The sequence below is a fragment of the Ursus maritimus genome, unplaced genomic scaffold (genome assembly GCF_017311325.1).
Source record: "Ursus maritimus isolate PB19 unplaced genomic scaffold, ASM1731132v1 scaffold_6, whole genome shotgun sequence".
NCBI lineage: Eukaryota > Metazoa > Chordata > Mammalia > Carnivora > Ursidae > Ursus > Ursus maritimus.
Window position 1 is genome coordinate 39,256,526 of NW_024426774.1, and position 20,582 is coordinate 39,277,107.

The following is a 20,582-nucleotide window of genomic DNA, read 5'->3' on the forward strand; positions in this document are numbered from 1 at the left end:
ATACTACCTGACTTCCATCTTGGGTTTGCTCTCTCGTCTACTGCCCAGAGTGACATCTGGTCTTGCTCTTCCAACCTACACCTGGGAAAGCCATTTCATCCTTAGTTCTGGTGTGGGTACACCCAAATGGGCTAGGGCTTTGCTTTTTAAATTAGGCCATAAGACACAGATCCTTTTGCTAAATAAATATGCCTTTGAATTTTAAATCAGTAAGAATATTCCAAACACATGGATTAGATTTATTTTCTTTTATTGTTCATAGAGTATGGCTATCTACTCCTAATCTCAAAAAATTCAAGTGAACTTCGCTTCTTAGTGTGCTATAAACCTGAAATGCTTGTTCGTGTTTTTTTGCCTCATTTAAATGGTTTGAAATGCCCTTCATTCTCATCTAAGTCTGTCAAATTCCATTTTTTCTTTAAGGTCCAGCATGTCTTGGCTGGTCTAGGAAGGATTCTGTGATCACTTCAGCCATAAATTATCTCTTGATTTTCTAAACTCTTCAACTGCTAACTACAAGATTATAATTCATACATATGCCATTTTTATTGCTTTGCTAAATACTTCATGGACAAGCATTCCTGTCAATTATTCATAATGATATTTTGCCTTTCCAATTAGATTTTTTCTTATTTAGTAACTCTCGTATTTCATTCCTTCATCATAATCTTCTGCAGAAGATTCAGGAGTAGGTCTGACCAATCTTTATCATAGGTTTTCAATAACCCAGTTGCCCACCTGTATGTCATCTGTGCCACCCAGGATAAACACATCTTTGGAGTCACGATGAGGGAGAATGATGAATTCCGTTGTTTTCCAAGAATCCTCCACCTTAGAAATAATTCAAGTCTTAGGATACCTAAATTCATTTCTGTTTAGGTACTCAATAAATGCATGTAGAATAAAATAAGCGAAAACTCCATAATTATCCCATTCTCCTCTTTACTGCCTTTGAAATTCTTAAAATCCTCTTCTTGGTTAAAGGATACTGATATGCTAAATTTTATTGATGAACATAAATACATATGAATAACTTGTGATATGTTAATGTCTATCCCTTACCACTTTGTGCTTTAAATATTTCTTTTTACACAGGTGATTTGTAGGTATGTGTGTATTTTTAGGGTAAGGAGGTAAGTAGCTTAAGTAAGAAAGTCTCTTCAATGTCTTTTGCAGCATTTCACACTGTTACTTTTTTCTGGTAGTTTGAAAGATGATGTATTTTGGTATAAAAGATCTTCCTTGGAATGTGTCTTTTTATATAAGCATGTAAATATCAAACTTTGTTGTCATCAAAGTGGGCTATAAGCTAAGTAGAGAGAGGATACTGATAAAAGTGCTGCTGAGAATAATGATAATAAATGTAAGGAAACAACAGAAAGATGACTGATAATGAGAGAATGAGAGCTGCAATGTTGAAAACCCATCTAGACGAAACAAAAGTTGGTGATCTTCATGAATATGAAAACCTTTACATTCCTTGATCTTCAGAACACATTTTTCAGATTTACCTTTTTAAGAATTATTTCTAAGGCAGCTTCTCCAGAAGCCTGTCCAGAAATGTCCTGGATTTCTTGGCCAAAATCAAAAACACGCAACTCAGAGAGCTTCTGCAGGGTTAATGGAATTTCAAGGTCCACTAGGGAGGCATCAACTGTTTGTTCAATAGCTGCCCAATGTCTTGCCTTCAAAGTTGGGTTCCTCAAGTCAATGATAACTGGAAGCTGGAAAGCAAACACTCTCAAAGGCACCACGCTTTTTATCTTTTTTTTTTTTTTTTACTATAGATATACAACTTTCTTTCTTTTTCTTTCTTTCTTCCTTCCTTCCTTCCTCCTTTTTTTTTAAGTTAACATATAGTGTATTATCAGTTTCAGTAGTAGAATTTAGTGATTCATCAGTTGCATACACCACCCAGTGCTAATTACGTCAAATGCTCTCCTTAATGCTCATCACCCAATTACTCTACCCCCCCCCCCCACTCACCTCCCCTACCTTAAAAACATAGCCCAAGGCCTCTGGTTTCAATTCAGGAATGTAGAGAACTGGAAAGAACACCACCTGTGCTCTTAGAAAAAGAAAATTCTGGACAAACTAGAAATTAATGAGCCCATCAAAAAATTGAGGTTGCAGGGCAACCAACTAACTCAAAATCTGGGGAGAGACTGGTAACTGTAGATTTCTCCACAGCAAAAAAACAGGACCTGAGAATTTGCTTACCTAGGACAGATGCCTTGGGTTGCCACTTAAGCTAGCAAGAAGATTCAGCTAAATTTTAAAAATAAATTGCCAAAGAGTGAGTATAGGGTAGCATGAGAGTGTGAAGTCCCTCGGGGCTACAAATATAGAGGTGTTCACAGGGAAGATTGGGGAGAATCCTAAGAAAGTCTACCTTGTGGTGCTGGCTGGGAGGAGGAACATAGCAGCAACTATCGTAATTCTACCAACCCATTTCTCTTAGTTACCCTGTGGAACAAACAACTTACTGTCAGGGAAATGAGCAGCAAACACTGTCATTTTAAGGCGTTGTGATAACCCATTGTAGATTTCTGTATACACCGGGAGAAACAGAACTGGAAAAATAAAAGCTCTACTCATGGGGGAGGGAAAGAAATACATTCTAGGCTTATTACAACAGCTGGAGGAGAGGCAGGAATACCAGTGAAGGTCAACAGTCTGAGAACAAGGGACACAGTGCCTTGCTAAGATAGAGGGTTAATCAGAACACAAATGGAATGCCCCTCCTCCCATCTCCCACCAGGCTAACAAATATTGAATAAAAATAACAGTGGAATACAGACTGATGAGCTGCAAGAGACAGATTCTCTCTGGGGACAATACATAGGGAGGACCCAAGGTCAGGGAGAAGCAAAAATTGAAAAAATAAGCTTTGGCAAATGAGCCCAAACCATAAACACAAGGTATCAAAAGGCTGTAGTATATTGAGGGTAACCATAGCAACATCAAACCTCAAATCTAGCCCAATTCCTTACTACATTTAACATAACATGCCACACAAAAAGCCAAGTAGGAGGAAAGGCATGCTCATCTCCAGGCATAACAATTATTTACTTCAGTATCTACTGTACTACATAAGATGTCTGGCTTTCAATAAAAATGTAAGAACTGTATGAAAAGTTAAGATAAACATATACTCAAGAGACAAAAAAATAAAATAAAACCAGACTCAGATATGACACACAATGTTGAAATTAACAGAGAATTCAAAATAATTGTAATTAATATGGTAATGGCTCTCATGGAAAAGGTAGGCAACAGACAAGACCAGATGGGAAATGTCAATAGAAAGATGACTGTGGCTCAGTCCGTTAAGTGTCTACTTTCGGCTCAGGTCATGATCCCGGGGTCCTGGGATTAAGTCCTGTATCAGGCTCCTTGCTCAGCAGGGAGCCTTCCACCCCTGCCTGATGCTCCCCCTCCTTGTGCTCTTTCTGTCTCTCTGACAAATAAATAAAATCTTTAGAAAAAAAAGAAAGAAAGATGGAAGCTATAACTAAGAATTAAATAAATGTTAGAATGGAAGAAGATAGCAAGAGAGATAAAGAATGTCTTTGATGCGCTTGACACAGCCAAGGAATCTGTGAACTGGAAGATAAGTAGGTAGAAATTCCTCACTGACACATGAGAAAAAAAAAGTGGTAAAAAATAAAAAACAACCAAAAACCAAAAACCAAAACCACAGAGTGTTCAAGAGTTATAGAACAATATCAAATGGTCTAAAATATGCAATAGAAATCTCAAAGGATAACATAATGGCTGTTTTCGTTTTGTTTTGTTTTTTTCCAAAATTAAAGACAGACACCAAACCACAGATCCAAGACACTCAGAGAACACTAAACGGGATAAATACAAACTGTAAACAACAACAACAACAACAACACACACCTGGGTATATCACATTATAAACTGACAAAAATGAAGAAAAAGAAATAATCTTGAAGGCAGCCCAACCAAAAAAATACATTATTATCTACAGAAGAACGGGGAGAAGCACTATGGCAGATTTCTTGTTAGAAACCATGCAAGCAAGAAAGTGGTGAAAGGATACTTTTTAAATTGCTGAAAGAAAAAACAAAACCTGTTGATTCAGAATGATAGGTTTATATTATCATTTAAATTATCATTCAAAATAAAGGATAAAGACTTTCTCAAAACAAAAATTTAGGGAATTCATTGTTAGCATACCTACTCAATAAGCATTATTAAAGGAAGTTCTTCAGGCTATGAGTCAGAATCTTAGATCCATACAAGAAATGAAGAACACTAGCAATAGAATAAAGGCAAAATAAATTTCATTTTGTTTCCTATTTTGATTGTCCTGAAAGATGATTATATAAAATAAAAATAGTAGTAATATATTGTGCATATGGTATATGTAAAGGTAAAATACAAAAACCCAAAATGATGAGGTACATAAAAGGGACACAGAAGTCAACTGAGAGAGCTCTCAATAGCCAAAGTTGTCATGATTTAAGCAAACAACAAATAATGTAGTATTGCATTATAATCCAAATTACAAAATAAATATCCATGAGTTCATATTGACATAAATAAACAACTGAATGGATGGTTGGATTACAGATAAGAGAAGCAGGCAGAGAACAGATAAATCTATACAGAAAGACAGAAATTACCAACATCAACAGTGAAAAAGGGGACATCACTTCTGATCTCACATACTTTTTTTAAAAAAGATTTATTTATTTATTTGTTTGTTTGTTTGTTTATTTATTTATTTATTTATTTTAAAGTGACAGAGAGAGAGAGAGAGGGAGAGAGGGAGAGGGAGAGGTGGGGGAGTGGTAGAGGAAGACTCCCTGCTGAAAGCAGAGTCTGACAAGGGCTCCGTCCCACAACTCATGAGATCATGACCTGAGCTGAAACCAAGAGTCGGATGCTTACCTGACTGAGCCACCCAGGTGCCCCACATCCCACAAACTTTTAAAGGATAATAAAGAAATATTATGATCAACTCTATGTCTATAAATTCAACAATTTGGATGAAATGGACCATTACCTTGAAAAATATACTATAAAACCCCCTCAAGAAATAGATACCCTGAATGATACAATATGTATTAAAGAAATTCAATTTGTAGTTAAAAACCTTCCAAAAAAGAAGACTTCAGGCTGAAATGGCTTCACCAGTGAATTTTACTAAACACTTAAAGAAGAAATAATATTAATTCTAAACTATTTCCTCCAGAAAACAGAAGAGGAAGGAACCCTTCCCAACTCATTTTAATGTACAAAAAAAGCCCCTAAAATTAAAAACTGAATTTAGTAAGATCACAGGACATAAGATCAATATACAAAGGTTAATACTATTCAATAGTATTCTGCTATATAACAGCAATGAACAATTGGAATTTGGAATTAAAAGCAATATTACTGGGACGGCTGGGTGGCTCAGTCAGTTGAGCATCTGCCTTCAGCTCAGGTCATGATCCCAGGGCCCTGGGATCAAGTCCCACATCGGGCTCCTTACAGGGAGCCTGTTTTGTGCATGTTCTCTCTCTCTGACAAATAAGTAAAATCTTAAAACAACAACAACAATATTATTTAGGATTACAAAAAATATTTAATTATAATACTAACAAAATACATGCAGAATCTGTGTATTGAAACTAGAAAACTTCCATGAAAAAAATAAAGGAAGACTTAACTAAATGAAGAGATACGCTGGTTAACAGGCTGGAAAAGTTAAGATGTCAGTTCTCTTCAAATTGATTTATACATTCAATACAATCCTTCAAAAATTCCTGGCAATTTTTTATACATATCGACAACTTAATTCTAAGATGTATATGGAAAGATAAAGGAATGAAAATAGACAAAATGACTGTGAAAAAGAACAACAAATTTGGAGGACTTACACCTACCTGATTTTAAGACTTACTAGGTATAGGTACCAAAACAGTGTAGTATTGGTGAAAGAATAGACTCACAGAAAAACAAAACAAAATAGAGTCCAGAATTAGACTAAAAAATAAAGTCAGGGGCGCCTGGGTGGCTCAATTGTTAAGCGTCTGCCTTCGGCTCAGGTCATGATCCCAGCGTTCTGGATCGAGCCAGGCAATGGGCTCCCTGCTCAGCAGGAAGCCTGCTTCTCCCTCTCCCACTCTCCCTGCTTGTGTTCCCTCTCTCGCTGCCTCTCTCTCAAATAAACAAACAAAATCTTTAAAATAAATAAATAAATAAAAAATGTAGTCAGCTGACTTCTAGCAAAGGTGCAAGGACAGTTAAATGGAGAAAGGATAGTCTTTTCAAATAATGGTGCTGGATCGAGTGGATATCCCTATGTAAAAAAGGTACATCTTGACACATCTCTTATATTTTATGCAAAATAACTCAAAATAATTCATAAACCTTAATGTAAAAAAAGCAAAACTATGAAACTTCTAGAGGCAAATAGAGGAGAAAATCTGTGTGGCCCTTAAATTTAGCAAAACATTTTTAGATGCTATACTAAAAAGATAATCCAAAAAAGCAAAGAATGTAAATTGAACTTTATTCAAATTAAAACTGTTTGCACTCTGAAAGTCACCGGTAAGGGACTGAAGAGACAAGCCACTGACTGGGAAAAAATATTTTCAGGTTACATATTTGAAAAAGGAGTTGGATCCAGATTACAAAAAGAACTCTTAAAATGCAATAATAACAAAACAAGCAACCCAATTAAAAATTGGGCAAAGAGCCAAACAGACATTTCAGCAAAGAAGATAAAAGGATGGAAAAAGACATTTAAAATATACTCCACATGATTAGTCACTGGAAAAATGCAAAGGTGTCTGCCGTGAGATACTTCTATACATTTACTCGAGTGACTAAAATGAAAACCAAACCAAACCACATGCAAAGCCTCCCAAACAATAAGGAGTGCTGGGAGGATGAGGAACAGCTAGAATTCTCACACATTGCCGGTGGGAAGGCAAAATGTTACAGTCCTTCGAAAAACAGGCGAGTTTCTTATATACTTACCATGACACCTAGTAATCCCACTCTTAGTTATCTACCCGAGTGAATTAAAAAGTCATGTTCACTCAAAAAGCTGCACACGACTGTTGAGAGCAGCTTATTACTAATCGCTATAAAACTGGTCACAACCCAAATGTCTTTCAGCAGGTGAATGGAAAAACCAATGGTGATAATCTACATAATGGAATTATTACTCGGCAATAAAGATTAACAAACTATTGATTCACCTAACAACATGGAAGAATCTTTTTTAAAAAAAATATTGTATTTCAATTCAATTCAATTAACATTATCGTGTATTATTAGTTGCAGAGGTAGAATTTAGTGACTCATCAGTTGCATATAACACCCAGTGCTCATTATATCACCTGCCCTCTTTAATGCCCATCACCCAATCACCCCATCCCCCCCACCCCCTTCAGCAAGCCTCAGTTTGCTCCCTATAGTTAAGAGTCTCTTATGGTTTGTCTCCCTCTCTGATTTTGTCTTATTTTATTTTTTCTACCCTTCCCCTATGTTCATCTGTTTTGTAAGAACCTCTTTTTTAAAATATTCCAATTCTCAGAGATGTGCAACTATCACCACTATCTAATTTTAGAACTATCACTATGAACTACCTATCACTATCTAATGACCCCATACCCATTAGATTTCATCACCCATTTCTCCTCCTCCACAGTGCCCAGTAACCAGTAATCTACTTTCTCTCTCTATGGATTTCTCTATTCTAGACATTTCATATCTATGACACCATATGCTATGTAGTCTTTCTGTGATTGGCTTCTTTCACTTAGTATAACATTTTCAGGGTTCATCTATGCTGCAGTGTGTATCAAAACTTCAAAAGAGGCTGACATAAGAAACTTCAGGGAGTATTTTGACTAGATATTAAAAAACTAAAGAGGGAGAAACTGCAAAAATGCTCTTCTTGTTGTGCCTAAAGTTTTGCTTACTTTTCCTACCCATGTCTTCTTTTAGTCCTTTCTTATCTTTTAAAAAAAACTAAAACTGCTTTAAAGGACAGAGTCATAACCCTTTTCATTCCCATTTCAAGTACTGGTTCAAGAGTGATAGGTTTCAAAGAGTCAGCCTCACACACCTACTGCTGGGCTTCCCGACAGTCAAGTCATGGCACATCTGGAAAATGGCTTATTCATTTGGTGCAGTGGTATAAATGGACAAGGCTGCACTAGCCTCATTTGGCTGTCTAAGGGCTGGTGGATGAGTATCTTAGCATATCTACAACCCATTCCTGCACTAAGCTCCTCACCACTTGGGAAACTCTTATTCTGAATGCCCCTTGAACCAAGGTATTCAGTTGCATGATTTGGCCGGTTGAAGACAGGGATGCAGTCCGCCTTTGAAAAAATTGAATTTGTCTATTCTTTTTTCTCTGCAAAGCTGACTAATTTAAACACGGAAGAATTCCTGACTTTAGTCTCATTAGCATCAAGTAGTAACGGACTGCTCTGGAGTTTTTGAAATAATTTCTACTGAACTTACCTTTTCTTTCATTTTTTCCACCTTATGTTTTAGCTGGGGAACTACACTGTTGGGTGGCAAGCCTTTTTCCAACTGAGTCACAAATTTGGCATATTTAGAAACTTGACTATTTAGGAATTCTGGATCCAGGCAGTCAAACTTGGACTATAAAAATTAGGAAGAGAAAAAAAAATTAAGATAAATGATAAAGGCAATCTTGAAATAGTAAATTTTTTTTTATTTTACTCAGATTTTCCAGTAGTTGAATTGTAAATCCAAGTCAACTCTCTACTTCTGGAAATGGCTTTATTTATTAAGATTGCTAATAGTGTATCAGGCATCACTTGCTTATTCCTTTCATGTTCTTGTCTCCCACATCATCGAATGTAATATTGCAATCCCTGTAATTTATTCCTGAGAGCCAACTCCCGGAAGGAGACAAATAGCTACTTCTTACTCTTGCTAACTAGAACTTTCTAATCCAGTTGTCTCCTATCATTTGATTATGTACCCCTTTAATATAAATGATTTAAAGATGTACCCCAGGGGCGCCTGGGTGGCACAGCGGTTAAGCATCTGCCTTCGGCTCAGGGCGTGATCCCGGCGTTGTGGGATCGAGCCCCACATCAGGCTCTTCCGCTATGAGCCTGCTTCTTCCTCTCCCACTCCCTCTGCTTGTGTTCCCTCTCTCGCTGGCTGTTCCTATCTCTGTCAAATAAATAAATAAAATCTTTAAAAAAATAAAAAAAAATAAAGATGTACCCCAATATATACAAGTATCTATAAATATATTTTTCAGTTCTATAAACAGAGAAAGACAAATACTGTATGATCTCGCTTACATGTGCAATCTAAAACAAAACAAAACAAAACAAAATGAAAGGAGAGAGAACGTACAGATACAGAGAACAGACTGGTGGTTGCCAAAGGTAGGGCTGGGAAGTGGGTGAAATGGGTGAAGGAGTAAGAAGATATAAACATCTAGTTGTAAAATAAATAAATCATGGGGGTATAATGTACAGCATGGTGACTATAGTTAGCAATACTGTATTGCATATCTGAAAGTTGCTAAGAGAATAGATCTTAAAAGTTCTCATCATAGGAAAAAAATTTCATAATTATAGGTGACAATGGATGTTAACTAGACTTACTGTGGTGATCGTTTCATAATACACACAAATATTCAATTGTTACATGGTACACCTAAAAGGAATATGTTATGTGTAGTTATAAACCTTCATTTTTCTTTTTTTCATTTTTTCTTTCTAGGTTCAACATTTCCTTTCTGTCCCCTAATGGGTCTTTTTGCATGTTTCCTATGATGAAATCACCTCATTTTGGAAGCTTCTGTTCTAAACTACAGTGGTAATCAGAAAACTCTCTAAGCTTTTTCTTTACACCTCAGGAGCCTTTTCTACTTCTGAGATAAGTGACAAAGGAGTTATACAAGAGCACTTAAAATCCTTTGATGTTATAGCATATATTTGTTTCCTGTTTTCCTCTCCAAAAGGTAAGTTCTGTGAGGGTTTGGACTTTGTCATTTTTATTTTATTTTTTATTTTTACTATTATTCTTTTAAAAGATTTTATTTATTTATTTGACAGAGAGAGAGACAGCCAGCGAGAGAGGGAACACAAGCAGGGAGAGTGGGAGAGGAAGAAGCAGGCTCCCAGCGGAGAAGCCTGATGCGGGGCTCGATCCCAGGACCCCAGGATCACATCCTGAGCTGAAGACAGATGCATAACGACTGAGCCACCCAGGCGCCCCTGAACTTTGTTGTTTTTAGTCCCTAGTGGTATACCCAGCACTTAGAACATTATCTGGGAAACACTTTGTGTCACTGGTGTTTAAACCAGACATGTGACTTCTAATTACAGCTATTAGCACAAGTAGGCTGAATGAGCAAGTGTAAAACAATATTTGTAAAGTTGATGGTATTTCTGACATGCCCATATCACACTTGAAAGAAGAGGTGATCATCTATCTATTCTGCCTTCTAGAGGGTTGACGCTTGTCAGGGATTGAATATACAGGTAGATCCTAGAAACCAGATTCTACGGTGGCTGTTGGTCCTTGGCCCCCTAATTAAGGTAATTTACTGTTGCGCTCTTAAGGGAAGATCCTAGATCTCATTACTCTGATTCTATTCTATCACAGTGAACAAAATGGCTTCCATTTTTTTCAAAACAAGAACTGAAACATAAGTTCACAGAAATCTGAAGTGTTCAGATTACAAATAAAATCCTACAATCTTCAAGAACACTTGGGTGTAGTATATCACGACAGCACTGTATTCAGAAGCCCCAAGCAGTTAAACATCATGCAGTGAGGTCTTTTGATGCTTCCTTCATCTAGCCTTCTTAAATGGAGGACCCAAGAAGCCTGTCTTACAAGAATGCATTCTGCTCTGTGGTATATAGCGACAGAAAGAACTTTGCGCATTTCACTGGAAAGCTAACAGTTCTCATAAAATTATAACATTGCATATTTTACTGAATTAAGACTACTCCAGATGGTTAAAAATAATTCCTATTATTAGGATATTAAGTTTAGTTAATAAAAAATGATTTTGGGATCGAGAGGCTCTTCTGTTTTGTTTTGTTTTACCTTTAACCATTCTTGTTGGAGTTGATCCCATTCAGATAAAGAATCCCAGAGCAATTGTTTGAGCTTCAATTCAGCACTAACTTCTTCCAGAGCTTCAAACTTCGATACTTCTACCTTTAAAAATATAATAAGCAAAATGCAGTCTTTAGTTTTCAGATATAAAAGTCTTCTGTTATCCTCCTATTAGTAATTCTTGATACAGTGACTACTTAGTAGAATATGGGTGGGTCCTAAATGGGGAAAGAAAAGAAGAGATAGAAACAAATGAAAAAAGTAAATCATAATCCCTATGTATATTCAAATTTCCACTTACTGAAAATTTATAACTCTTTATATTTCCTTAGAATTTAAATGTTCAGCAAAGACATAAATATAATGAGTACCAGAGGCATTCTTCTTCAAGTTGGATCATACATGCCTGGCCTTTTTAAGGAAAACAAATGAGTTTTCAGAGGTACTCATTTCCTCTGGGGCATATATAGCTAGATGACAGAAGAGGGAGATGTCTGTGCAGTAGCTGGTGGAGGGATGGGGAGATTTAACATGGAAAGAACAGCCTGGTTTCTACCTCTTTCTAACCCTCTGGGCTGTATATGAACCTTACAGAGAGAAAAACTGCAAGAAAATCTGAAGAAGCTGTTTTCACAGAAGCATTTTAAAACTGCCTTGGCTTAGAAGTGAACAAACCCCCAGGGGGGTTGTTTGCACAGAAATTGTGAGCCTTGTGATAAGCTAGGGCTTTGAACATTCCATCCAACAGCAGCTGAATACACATTCCTTCTAAGTGCACACAGAACATTCCCCAGGATAGATCATATGATAGGCTACAAAACAAGTCTTAGAAAATTTAAGATTAAAATCATACCAAGTATCCTCTTCAATCAGAATGGTTTGAAATTAGAAATCAACAAGAGGAGAGCTGGAAAATTTACAAGCATGTGGAAACTAAACAACACACTCCTGAACAACCAGTGGGTTAAAGGTGAAATCAAAGGGAAATTTAAAAAAATACTTGAAACAAATGAAAACACAGCATGCCAAAACCTATGGGATGCTGCAAAAGCAGTTCTGAGAGGGAAGTTTATAGTAATAAATGCTTATATTAAAAAAAAACCAGGAAGATCGCAAACAATTTTACACATCAAGGAAGTCGAAAAAGGACAAACTAAGCCCAAGATTAGCAGAAGGAAGGAAATAAAGATCAGAGTGGAAATAGAGGCACCTGGGTGGCTCAGATCAGTCGTTGAGCATTTCTCTTTGGCTCAGATCACAATCCCAGGGTCCTGGAATCGAGCCCCACACCGGGCTCCCTGCTTGACGGAAAGCCTCCTTCTCCCTCTCCTGCTCCCCCTGCTTGTGTTCCCTCTCTCACCCTGTCTCTCTCTGTGTCAACTAAATAAATAAAATCTTAAAAAAAAAAAAAAAAAGATCTGACTGGAAATAAATTAGAGACCAGAAAAAAGGAAAAGATCAATGAAATTAAGAGCTGGTTTTTCAAAAAAGATAAACAAAATAGACAAACATTTAGCTAGATGGAGAAAAAAAGAGAAGACTTAAGTAAATAAAATCAGAGGAAACTTTATACCAGATACCACAGAAATATAAAGGATTGTAAGAGACAACTATGAATAGTTATATGCCAACAATTAAATTACATCACTTAAAAGAAATGGATAAATTCCTAGAAACATATAACCTTCAAGACTGAATCAGGAAGAAACAAAAAATCTAAACAGACCAATAACGAATAAGGAGATTGAACCAATAATCAAAACCACTCAACACAGAAGAGTCCAAAAGTAGATGGCTCCAGGAGCAGATGGCTTTACTGGTGAAATCTACCAAACATTTAAAGAATTAATGCCAATCCTTCTCAAACTTCCCCCCCCCCCCAAATTGAAGAGGTGGGAATACTTCCAAAGTCATTTTATGAGGTCAGCATCACCTTGACATTAGGGATCTAACCTTTTCTTCATTAAGAATTAGAAGTAATTTCCTAGGCTAGTTAGGTCTTCACTCCTACCCCCCAAATGACTGAGAGAAGGAAGGGTAGATCTGAGTTGATCATGAAGGAAGAATTAATCAAGTATAGATACAGAGTGTGGAAAGAAGGGGACATACTTTTATTTCAGGCTCTGACTCAAACAGTGCTATCCTTTCTGACCCAAGAAGTGTCCACCTGTTATAACTTTTTATCAAGCAATTTTTCCTCAATACCTCACTTCCTACTGCAAACTATTCAAACTTGTATGTCGGTTAACTCAACCTGGGAACGACTTTGAACCCTAGTTCTCCAATGCACAAATCTCAAGTACCGTACCAGTGACATCATCTAGAGTCACATTCATTATTTTCCAGATTGCCCCCACCAAGCCCTGGGCTCTGGAGTGGACAGCTCCTCAGATCACTTTCTGGCCATCCTTTTGGGGCTCTGGAATAGAGAGGTACATTCCCATGTGAGGTCCGGGCATTCCTCCAAGACTGCTGGGGAGACAAACAATACCTCTCATTGCTGATGGCTCCCTGGGTTTGACCCTAGGAATCTCTTCTTGCTATTCTCTTTTCTCTTTGGTCTCTTTAATAACTGTTCAGAGCACTTAAAGCTCTTACTCATTTCTCTTCATTTTTTTGAGCCATATTGAAACCTACTCTTTTTTTGGATCCATCTATTCCCTGGCTTAGCCAAATTATTTTCTTTCACCAAATTGGCACATCAAACCAGGGCAAATTAGGCAACATTCATGGAATCATAACACACACAGGAATGTAAAAGAAGCCTGAATATTATTTAAGAAAGACTAGAGGAGCTTTAATTGACCATGTTAAAAACTCCACATATATATTTTAACATAGAAAGTACAGTCCCTGGTCTTAGGGTTTATCTATAATTCATCACTATTTTTTATTAAGAAAGAGATTTTGTCTCTTATGTGTACTAATCTTTAAACACTTCAAAGGCAGAGAACACATCATACTTGCATTTCAGACCATTCCGGCACAATGACTAGCACATAGAGGTGTCCAAACATTGAATGTTAGAGCCACAATGTTGAGGGTGGTTGTGCATCAATGCCATTTCTATGCATATGTTTTAAAAACAGATGTGTAGAGCTGTCCTTACCTTAAAATTCTTCTGATAGGATTTATACTGAAATGCACGTTTTTGAAGATCATCTAGAACTACCTGTAGCTCACTCAACATAAGCTTTATTTTGTCTTGGTCAGCAGTAATATCTAAAATCTGTGGATCCTGTAAAATTAAGATAATTTTTGATTAGTCATTCCTGCTTTTTGATGTTGACCATTAAATTAAGTGAATTCATAAAAATTTTCAAAAAATATTTTTCTAATTCTCTTTTCACTTTGATTTTTAGAAAATGGTAAAATGGTTACTTTTCTTGCATTTTAAAGCAATGGATATACTTTGTAAAAAAGTACAGAAATAAATAAAGAAGCGTCATGGGGACAACATTGTTTTTTAGTAGTACCTAATATATTTCCTCCCATCTACTTTCATTCCTTACACTTCCTCAACCAACATGGCTTCAGGTAAGGAGAGGAGTGTGCAATAGGGAAGAGAAGGAAGAGGACATGATATAAGGGAAATTCTCATTGTACATTCATGGAAATAGGAAGCCCTTTGATTTCTGAGAGGTAGGAAGAGAGAACACAAAGAATAAGTGGTCAGACATCCGTTTTTCTGGCTGACCTGTTGAGGCTGAAATCCTACCCAATGAATGGGAATGGAAAGGTTCAGGAGCAAAGAAGGAACACCTAACTAGTTTTGGGAGAAACTGGAAGAATCTGAGAACTATTATAACCACAGCTTGGGAGGATAATCTCTGATTGTCATGGTACTGCATTCAAAATGACAACATGTTCTAGAAAAAGCTAAGGGAAGTGTCTAGGCAGAAGGGTTTTGTGTTTACACTCTGGTGCCTTCGTAGCTTGGTGTGGTACCTGGTGGATATGAAGTTCTCATGTGCCTTGATTCTGGCAATGGGAACTGCTGCAAGGACTGGAGGACTAGAAGGAGTCTGAGATTAGGATGAGGAGGCCACAGATCACTTGAGAATTGTACACTATGGCAGAAATGATGGATTACAGCAGCAGGGGCCAACATGGTACCCAAAGAATCAAGAAGGAACTTCAGCTAACAGCTGCTTGGGACAACCAGGCTCAGCCCAGCCAAACTGCACTAGAAGTCCTATGGTCCACAGGACAATGAGAGGACTGGATGCACCTTCCCTCCATCCACCAGGAGGAAATGCAGATCTCCACTTACGGGGCAAGAGGTCGGAGATGATGGTGGCAGGGGTGAAGAAATGCTCAACAGGCATTTCGAATCAAATTAAAATCTATCAGAAAGAGACCAAGCTAGAATGAAATAGACATTCCAAACTGAAATAAATTGTGTTATCATCATTTGTCACACTGAGGTTTTTTTCTCCAACTCCCTCCATCATCAGGAATAGAGGTCTTGACAGCAAGGTGGTATTGTTTATAGAAATAATCAGGTTTCAGTATTTTGCTCAGGAGTGATAATGAATTCATTCCAAACCCTCTATGGAAGAAGCACTTGCTGAAGAGAGCCTCTGCTGTCATTTCTCTGTGTGTGCATCGTGCTTTTTTTACAATGCATGATGACGCATGAAGCACTTGCTGGCACTTTGCTCTCTCTAGCAATCCACATACATGTATATAGTTAATAGCAGATTATCAACCATTGGAAACAGACTGCCTAAGCTTGAATCCTGGTTCTTCCATTTATTAAATTTGTGACAGTGTTACTTAACCTCCCTGTCCCTTTGTTTTCTTCTCTATAAAATATGAATAATAAAATCTCATAGGTGTTCTGAGCATTAAATGAGTTAAACCATGCAAACATATATACAAAGTTTCCAAGAAGCATTATTCATCTCCACTCACAGCATCATGGGTGAATCTCAGGAAAGTAACAAAATCAAATAAAGGGCATACTGTATGATTCTATTTAATTGAAGTTTATAAACAAGCAAAACTGATTTATAGCATTAGAATTCAGGGTAGTGGCTTCCTTGGGGAGGAAGAAAGGGCCAGTGATTTGAGAGAATCCTAAAGGTAACAGTAATGTTATATTCTTGACATGAGTAATGGATACTTGGGTGTGCTCATTTTCTGATAATTCATGAAGCTGTAAAGTTACTACAGTTATGTACAGTTTTTTTGGGGGGTGAAAAATACAAAAATATTTCAATATAAAAATAAAAACAATATGAAGTCCTTAGAACAGTACTTGACACGTAGTAAGTACACAATAAATGTTAGCTACTTTTATGTTTCCATGTCAGTATGTATAAACATATATTGTAATCTTTAATGTCTACATTGTATTCCTTTGAGCGAATGTACCCTAACACATTTTATTCATTCTCTGTTGACGGACATTGAAATGTTCCCAATTTTTCTGACTTGATTATAATTTTATATGGTTTTATATTTCTGTAATCAGATTTAGTTGTTAATAATAAAATAGTAGATCATTACAAAATTACATTTTCATGTATGTTTCTGTTAAGAATCACCCAGCTATCTCTTCTAAATTCTTTAAAAATTTTCCTGTATCTTTTGTATAGTAAAATTGGTGCAAGTTAACCAAATATTCTTCATTATCATTTATCAATGTATACTCTGCTTCCTCCTAAATGGGAATGTTCTAATACGTACCTAAGAAAATTTTTAAATTGTGACAATAGCTACAAAATATGTTAAAAAGTTATAAAAGCGGGGCGCCTGGGTGGCACAGCGGTTAAGCGTCTGCCTTCGGCTCAGGGCGTGATCCCGGCGTTATGGGATCGAGCCCCACATCAGGCTCTTCTGCTATGAGCCTGCTTCTTCCTCTCCCACTCCCCCTGCTTGTGTTCCCTCTCTCGCTGGCTGTCTCTATCTCTGTCAAATAAATAAATAAAATCTTTAAAAAAAAAAGTTATAAAAGCACTCATTTCAAAATAATAAATACAAGTCAGGAGAAAGAAAATATTACACATGCTTTACTTGTAATGGCCTGGAATTTATTCAGTACTTAGAGGTTCAGAAACATGTTCGATTTTAAATAGCTGCTCAAAGACACCATCAATTGATCGGAATGAAACCACAAAAATGGAAGGTAAGTCAGATTAAAATGAACTATGATCCTGAAATAGCTTAATTAAAATATAATAGTCCAATTTTACACTGATTATTATTATTTTTTAAATCCTGCTTTGGCTTACCTGTGCTTGTAACTTTACTTCATTCACTTCATTGGTTAGGTCTTCAAGATCTCTACCCAAATGCTGAGAAAATTGCTTAATCCTTGTTTCTCGGTCACCCACAGATTTATCGATGGCATTTCGAACTGCAATGATGGACGGCTTCATAGTAGCAAAAACAGCGAAGTCTTCCGGAGGTGTGGGGACCTGATATTGTTCAATGAGCTTGTACATTTGAATCACTACATTCCCTTCATCTTCAAGGCTTTCAATCTAAATAGAAACATTGGTTGCTTGTTAAATATATCAGAGTCTGATGAGTCCCTTTCAGTGTTGTCCCAGGCGTTCCTGCACAGAGGCTTTCAGAGAAATGATTCCCAATCCTTAGCTTGGGAATCACAGTCACCTTGGAAAACTTGTTAAAACACAGATTGGTGAGCCCCTTCCCTAATTTTCTGATTCAGAAGATCCAGGGTGGAGCCCAAGAGTATGCACTTCTGGAATTCCTGGTGACACTGATGCTGCCAGTGTGGGCCTACCCTTTCAGCGTCAATGTTCTAGAGAGAAGCAGAGATGAGAAACGGAAAGAGAGGCCTTTTTGGTTTATCTGTGCTGCTCTAGTTCCTAGTTCCTGTCCTTTTCAAAGGCTAGGCTCTATGCGTGCCTTTGGATTACAGAAGATAACTCTGCAAACTTAGACTAAATCTTCTCATCTTTCTAAGCTAACTATGCGAGTTTTGTTCCTTTCAACTAAAAGCTGAACACCGTAATAACATTTTAAACAAGTAATAAATAGAACTAAGTATCTGTACACCAAGATCTGTTCGTCTTCCTGTGTTTCCTGTACTTGGAATAAGCATATGTCCACATCTCCCTGAGAGAATCTTGGATTACACCCATTGTCCTGGCAGAATGATTAATAGTACCTTTTTCATTCTCAAAATTGATCTGGTCAGACAATGATTACGTGGCCTGCCCCACCTCTACTGGTTAATAATATCACTATCTGCCTGTTTGCTGTAAAAAGATATCCAAGAGTAATCTTAGACTTCTCTTGTTGTTCCCAAATTCAGTTACCCACTTAGTCCTTTCAGTTCTAGTAACTTAACTGACTAGAATCCATTCCTTCTCTCGTCCTTGAAAATACTGCTTTAGCTACAGCTCATCAGCTTTCTCTACTGAACGCCTTTCCCCACAGTGTACCAACTGCCACATCCTGCTCTTGTCATTCTGCCTCAGGCGTTTGAACACAGTTTCCCCTCTCCCTGGAATCCTACCTGAATAGATGCATTTTAGGACATAGCTTGACTACCCCATCTTCCATAAAGCTGAGATTTGTAGCCAAGAATGACCACAACCCCTCAAGTCCTACAACACTATTTTGTACTCATACACATTATATAATAATTATCTGTTTCCATTATAGACTCCGAGCTCCTTGATGGCAGGTTTACTCATTGTTGTAACCCTTGCACCCTGCAAGTGAGTGTTCATTACATTTTCTGAATGAATAGATGAGGTTCCAAAGAAGAGCTGTTCCTTTGTGGAGAACGTCTCCCTAAGGGAAACTGCTTCCCCAACACGACACCCAAAAATGCACAGATAACCTCATGGAGATGGGAAGCTGTCTGGGTTTTCTGCATGGCATCTCCTGTTCTGGAACTACAGAGTGAGAGCAATCTACTCTCTGCAACATGATCCTACCTTCCTGTCATAGTTCATACAACAGCATGGGGGTGGGGAAGCTCAATGTATTTATAAGACATTTAGAATTCATATTGGGAGAGAGAGCATCTCTCTCAGTGGCTGGCTAGACTTGCAGTATTAACTTGAGAGCTGCTGCTGGCCATATTTACTGCTGTGGAATAAAGAAGCAGAAGCACTCTGTCTGTAGAGGGAGAGAAGTAGAGTAGATCTTCAGAGAAATGCAGAAAGAATGGATGGAGAGAAAGAACTACCTGGTTTCCTACAGCCTTCTCATTCCTGGTTCTGGTTAAGTTCCTAAGCCTACTACTTACTTTTTTGATGAAGGAGTGGGGTTCCTTGAAATACTACTGAGTCCTTAAATAGGGTCCCCATTTGGCCTAAGCTAGCTCAAGTGAGCTTTAGTTATTTGTCCGAAGTGCCTAAATGACTACACGGAATAATAAATACTTGACATCTTTAGACTCCTGCGATAATGTATATGGAAAACTGAGGGAAAACCACAATCATCTGCCCTTTTGTGAAGATGCTGTTTTTTGAAATGAGAAAGAAAATTGTTACATTTAAGTTAGCAAATCACAGGTTGTGCACCAGAAACTAATGTAACATTATGTGTTAACTATACTTCAATAAAAAATAAATTAAAAAATGTCAAAAATGATTGCTTTATAGGCACATGAAATAGCCTTTACTGTTAATTCTGTTAATAATATATAACAGACTATCCAGGGGACACCTGGGTGGCTCAGTTGGCTAAGCATCTGCCTTTGGCTCAGGTCATGATCCCAGAGTCCTGGGGTTGAGCCCCACATCAGGCTCCCTGCTGAGCAGAGAGTCTGCTTCTCCCTTTCCCTCTGCTCCTCCCCCCACTCGTGCTCTCTTCCCCTCCCTCTCTCTCGCTTACTCTCTCTCAAATAAATAAATAAAATCTTTAAAAAATAATAATATATAACAGACCATCAAGTTGTTAATGACTTACTTTACTCAGTTTTTATTTTTTATTTGTAACATATTTTCAATTTCCAGACATTTAAAAGAATTTATGTCAAATGCCAATTGGTATGAATAAAAGCTTATGAAAAACTGACAATTGAAATTAAATGCTAAATTAATTGCCTGCCACAGGGAAGACCCTGAGAAGAGGAAACCAAGTTTCTGGAGAGAAAGAAATAAGGGAGGAAAAGGAGTGTGTGTGTGTGTGTGTGTGTGTGTGTGTGTGTGCGTGTTTGTGTGTGTGTGTATGAGAGAGAGAGAGTGAGAGAGTGTTGACCCCATTACCCATGTCACTTGAGTCCCCCTGTCTACTGTTCTCTCCCGATCCCCCCTCCCTATTTAAGCTAGTTGAATTGGGTTTCTTTCATTCTTAATGATGAGGTTCCTGTTTTGCAGATATGGATTAAAGGTCAAGACTTATATTACAATTCCATGATCATTGATCGCAAATAAGAATTGCAATAAATTGTGGCTAAGAGCATTGGCCTTGCAGTCGGAGACACAAACTTAAATTCTAGCTTGACCACAAACATTGTGATCTTGGGCAACATAACTTTTTTCAGTCCC

At 37.4% G+C, this 20,582-nt stretch overlaps 1 protein-coding gene across 1 annotated transcript in view; it reads right to left on the bottom strand.

The window, feature by feature from the left end:
- The window catches only part of DNAH6 (dynein axonemal heavy chain 6), a 199,946-nt gene that overhangs the window by 127,215 nt on the left and 52,149 nt on the right, over positions 1-20,582 (bottom strand). The window contains exons 14-19 of the mRNA XM_008700061.2: positions 17,340-17,591; positions 14,210-14,338; positions 11,089-11,202; positions 8,503-8,646; positions 1,512-1,724; positions 739-831 (exon numbers count right to left, since the gene is read on the bottom strand). Of these exons, the coding sequence (XP_008698283.2) occupies positions 739-831; positions 1,512-1,724; positions 8,503-8,646; positions 11,089-11,202; positions 14,210-14,338; positions 17,340-17,591 (945 nt within the window). The remainder of the gene's footprint in view (positions 1-738; positions 832-1,511; positions 1,725-8,502; positions 8,647-11,088; positions 11,203-14,209; positions 14,339-17,339; positions 17,592-20,582) is intronic.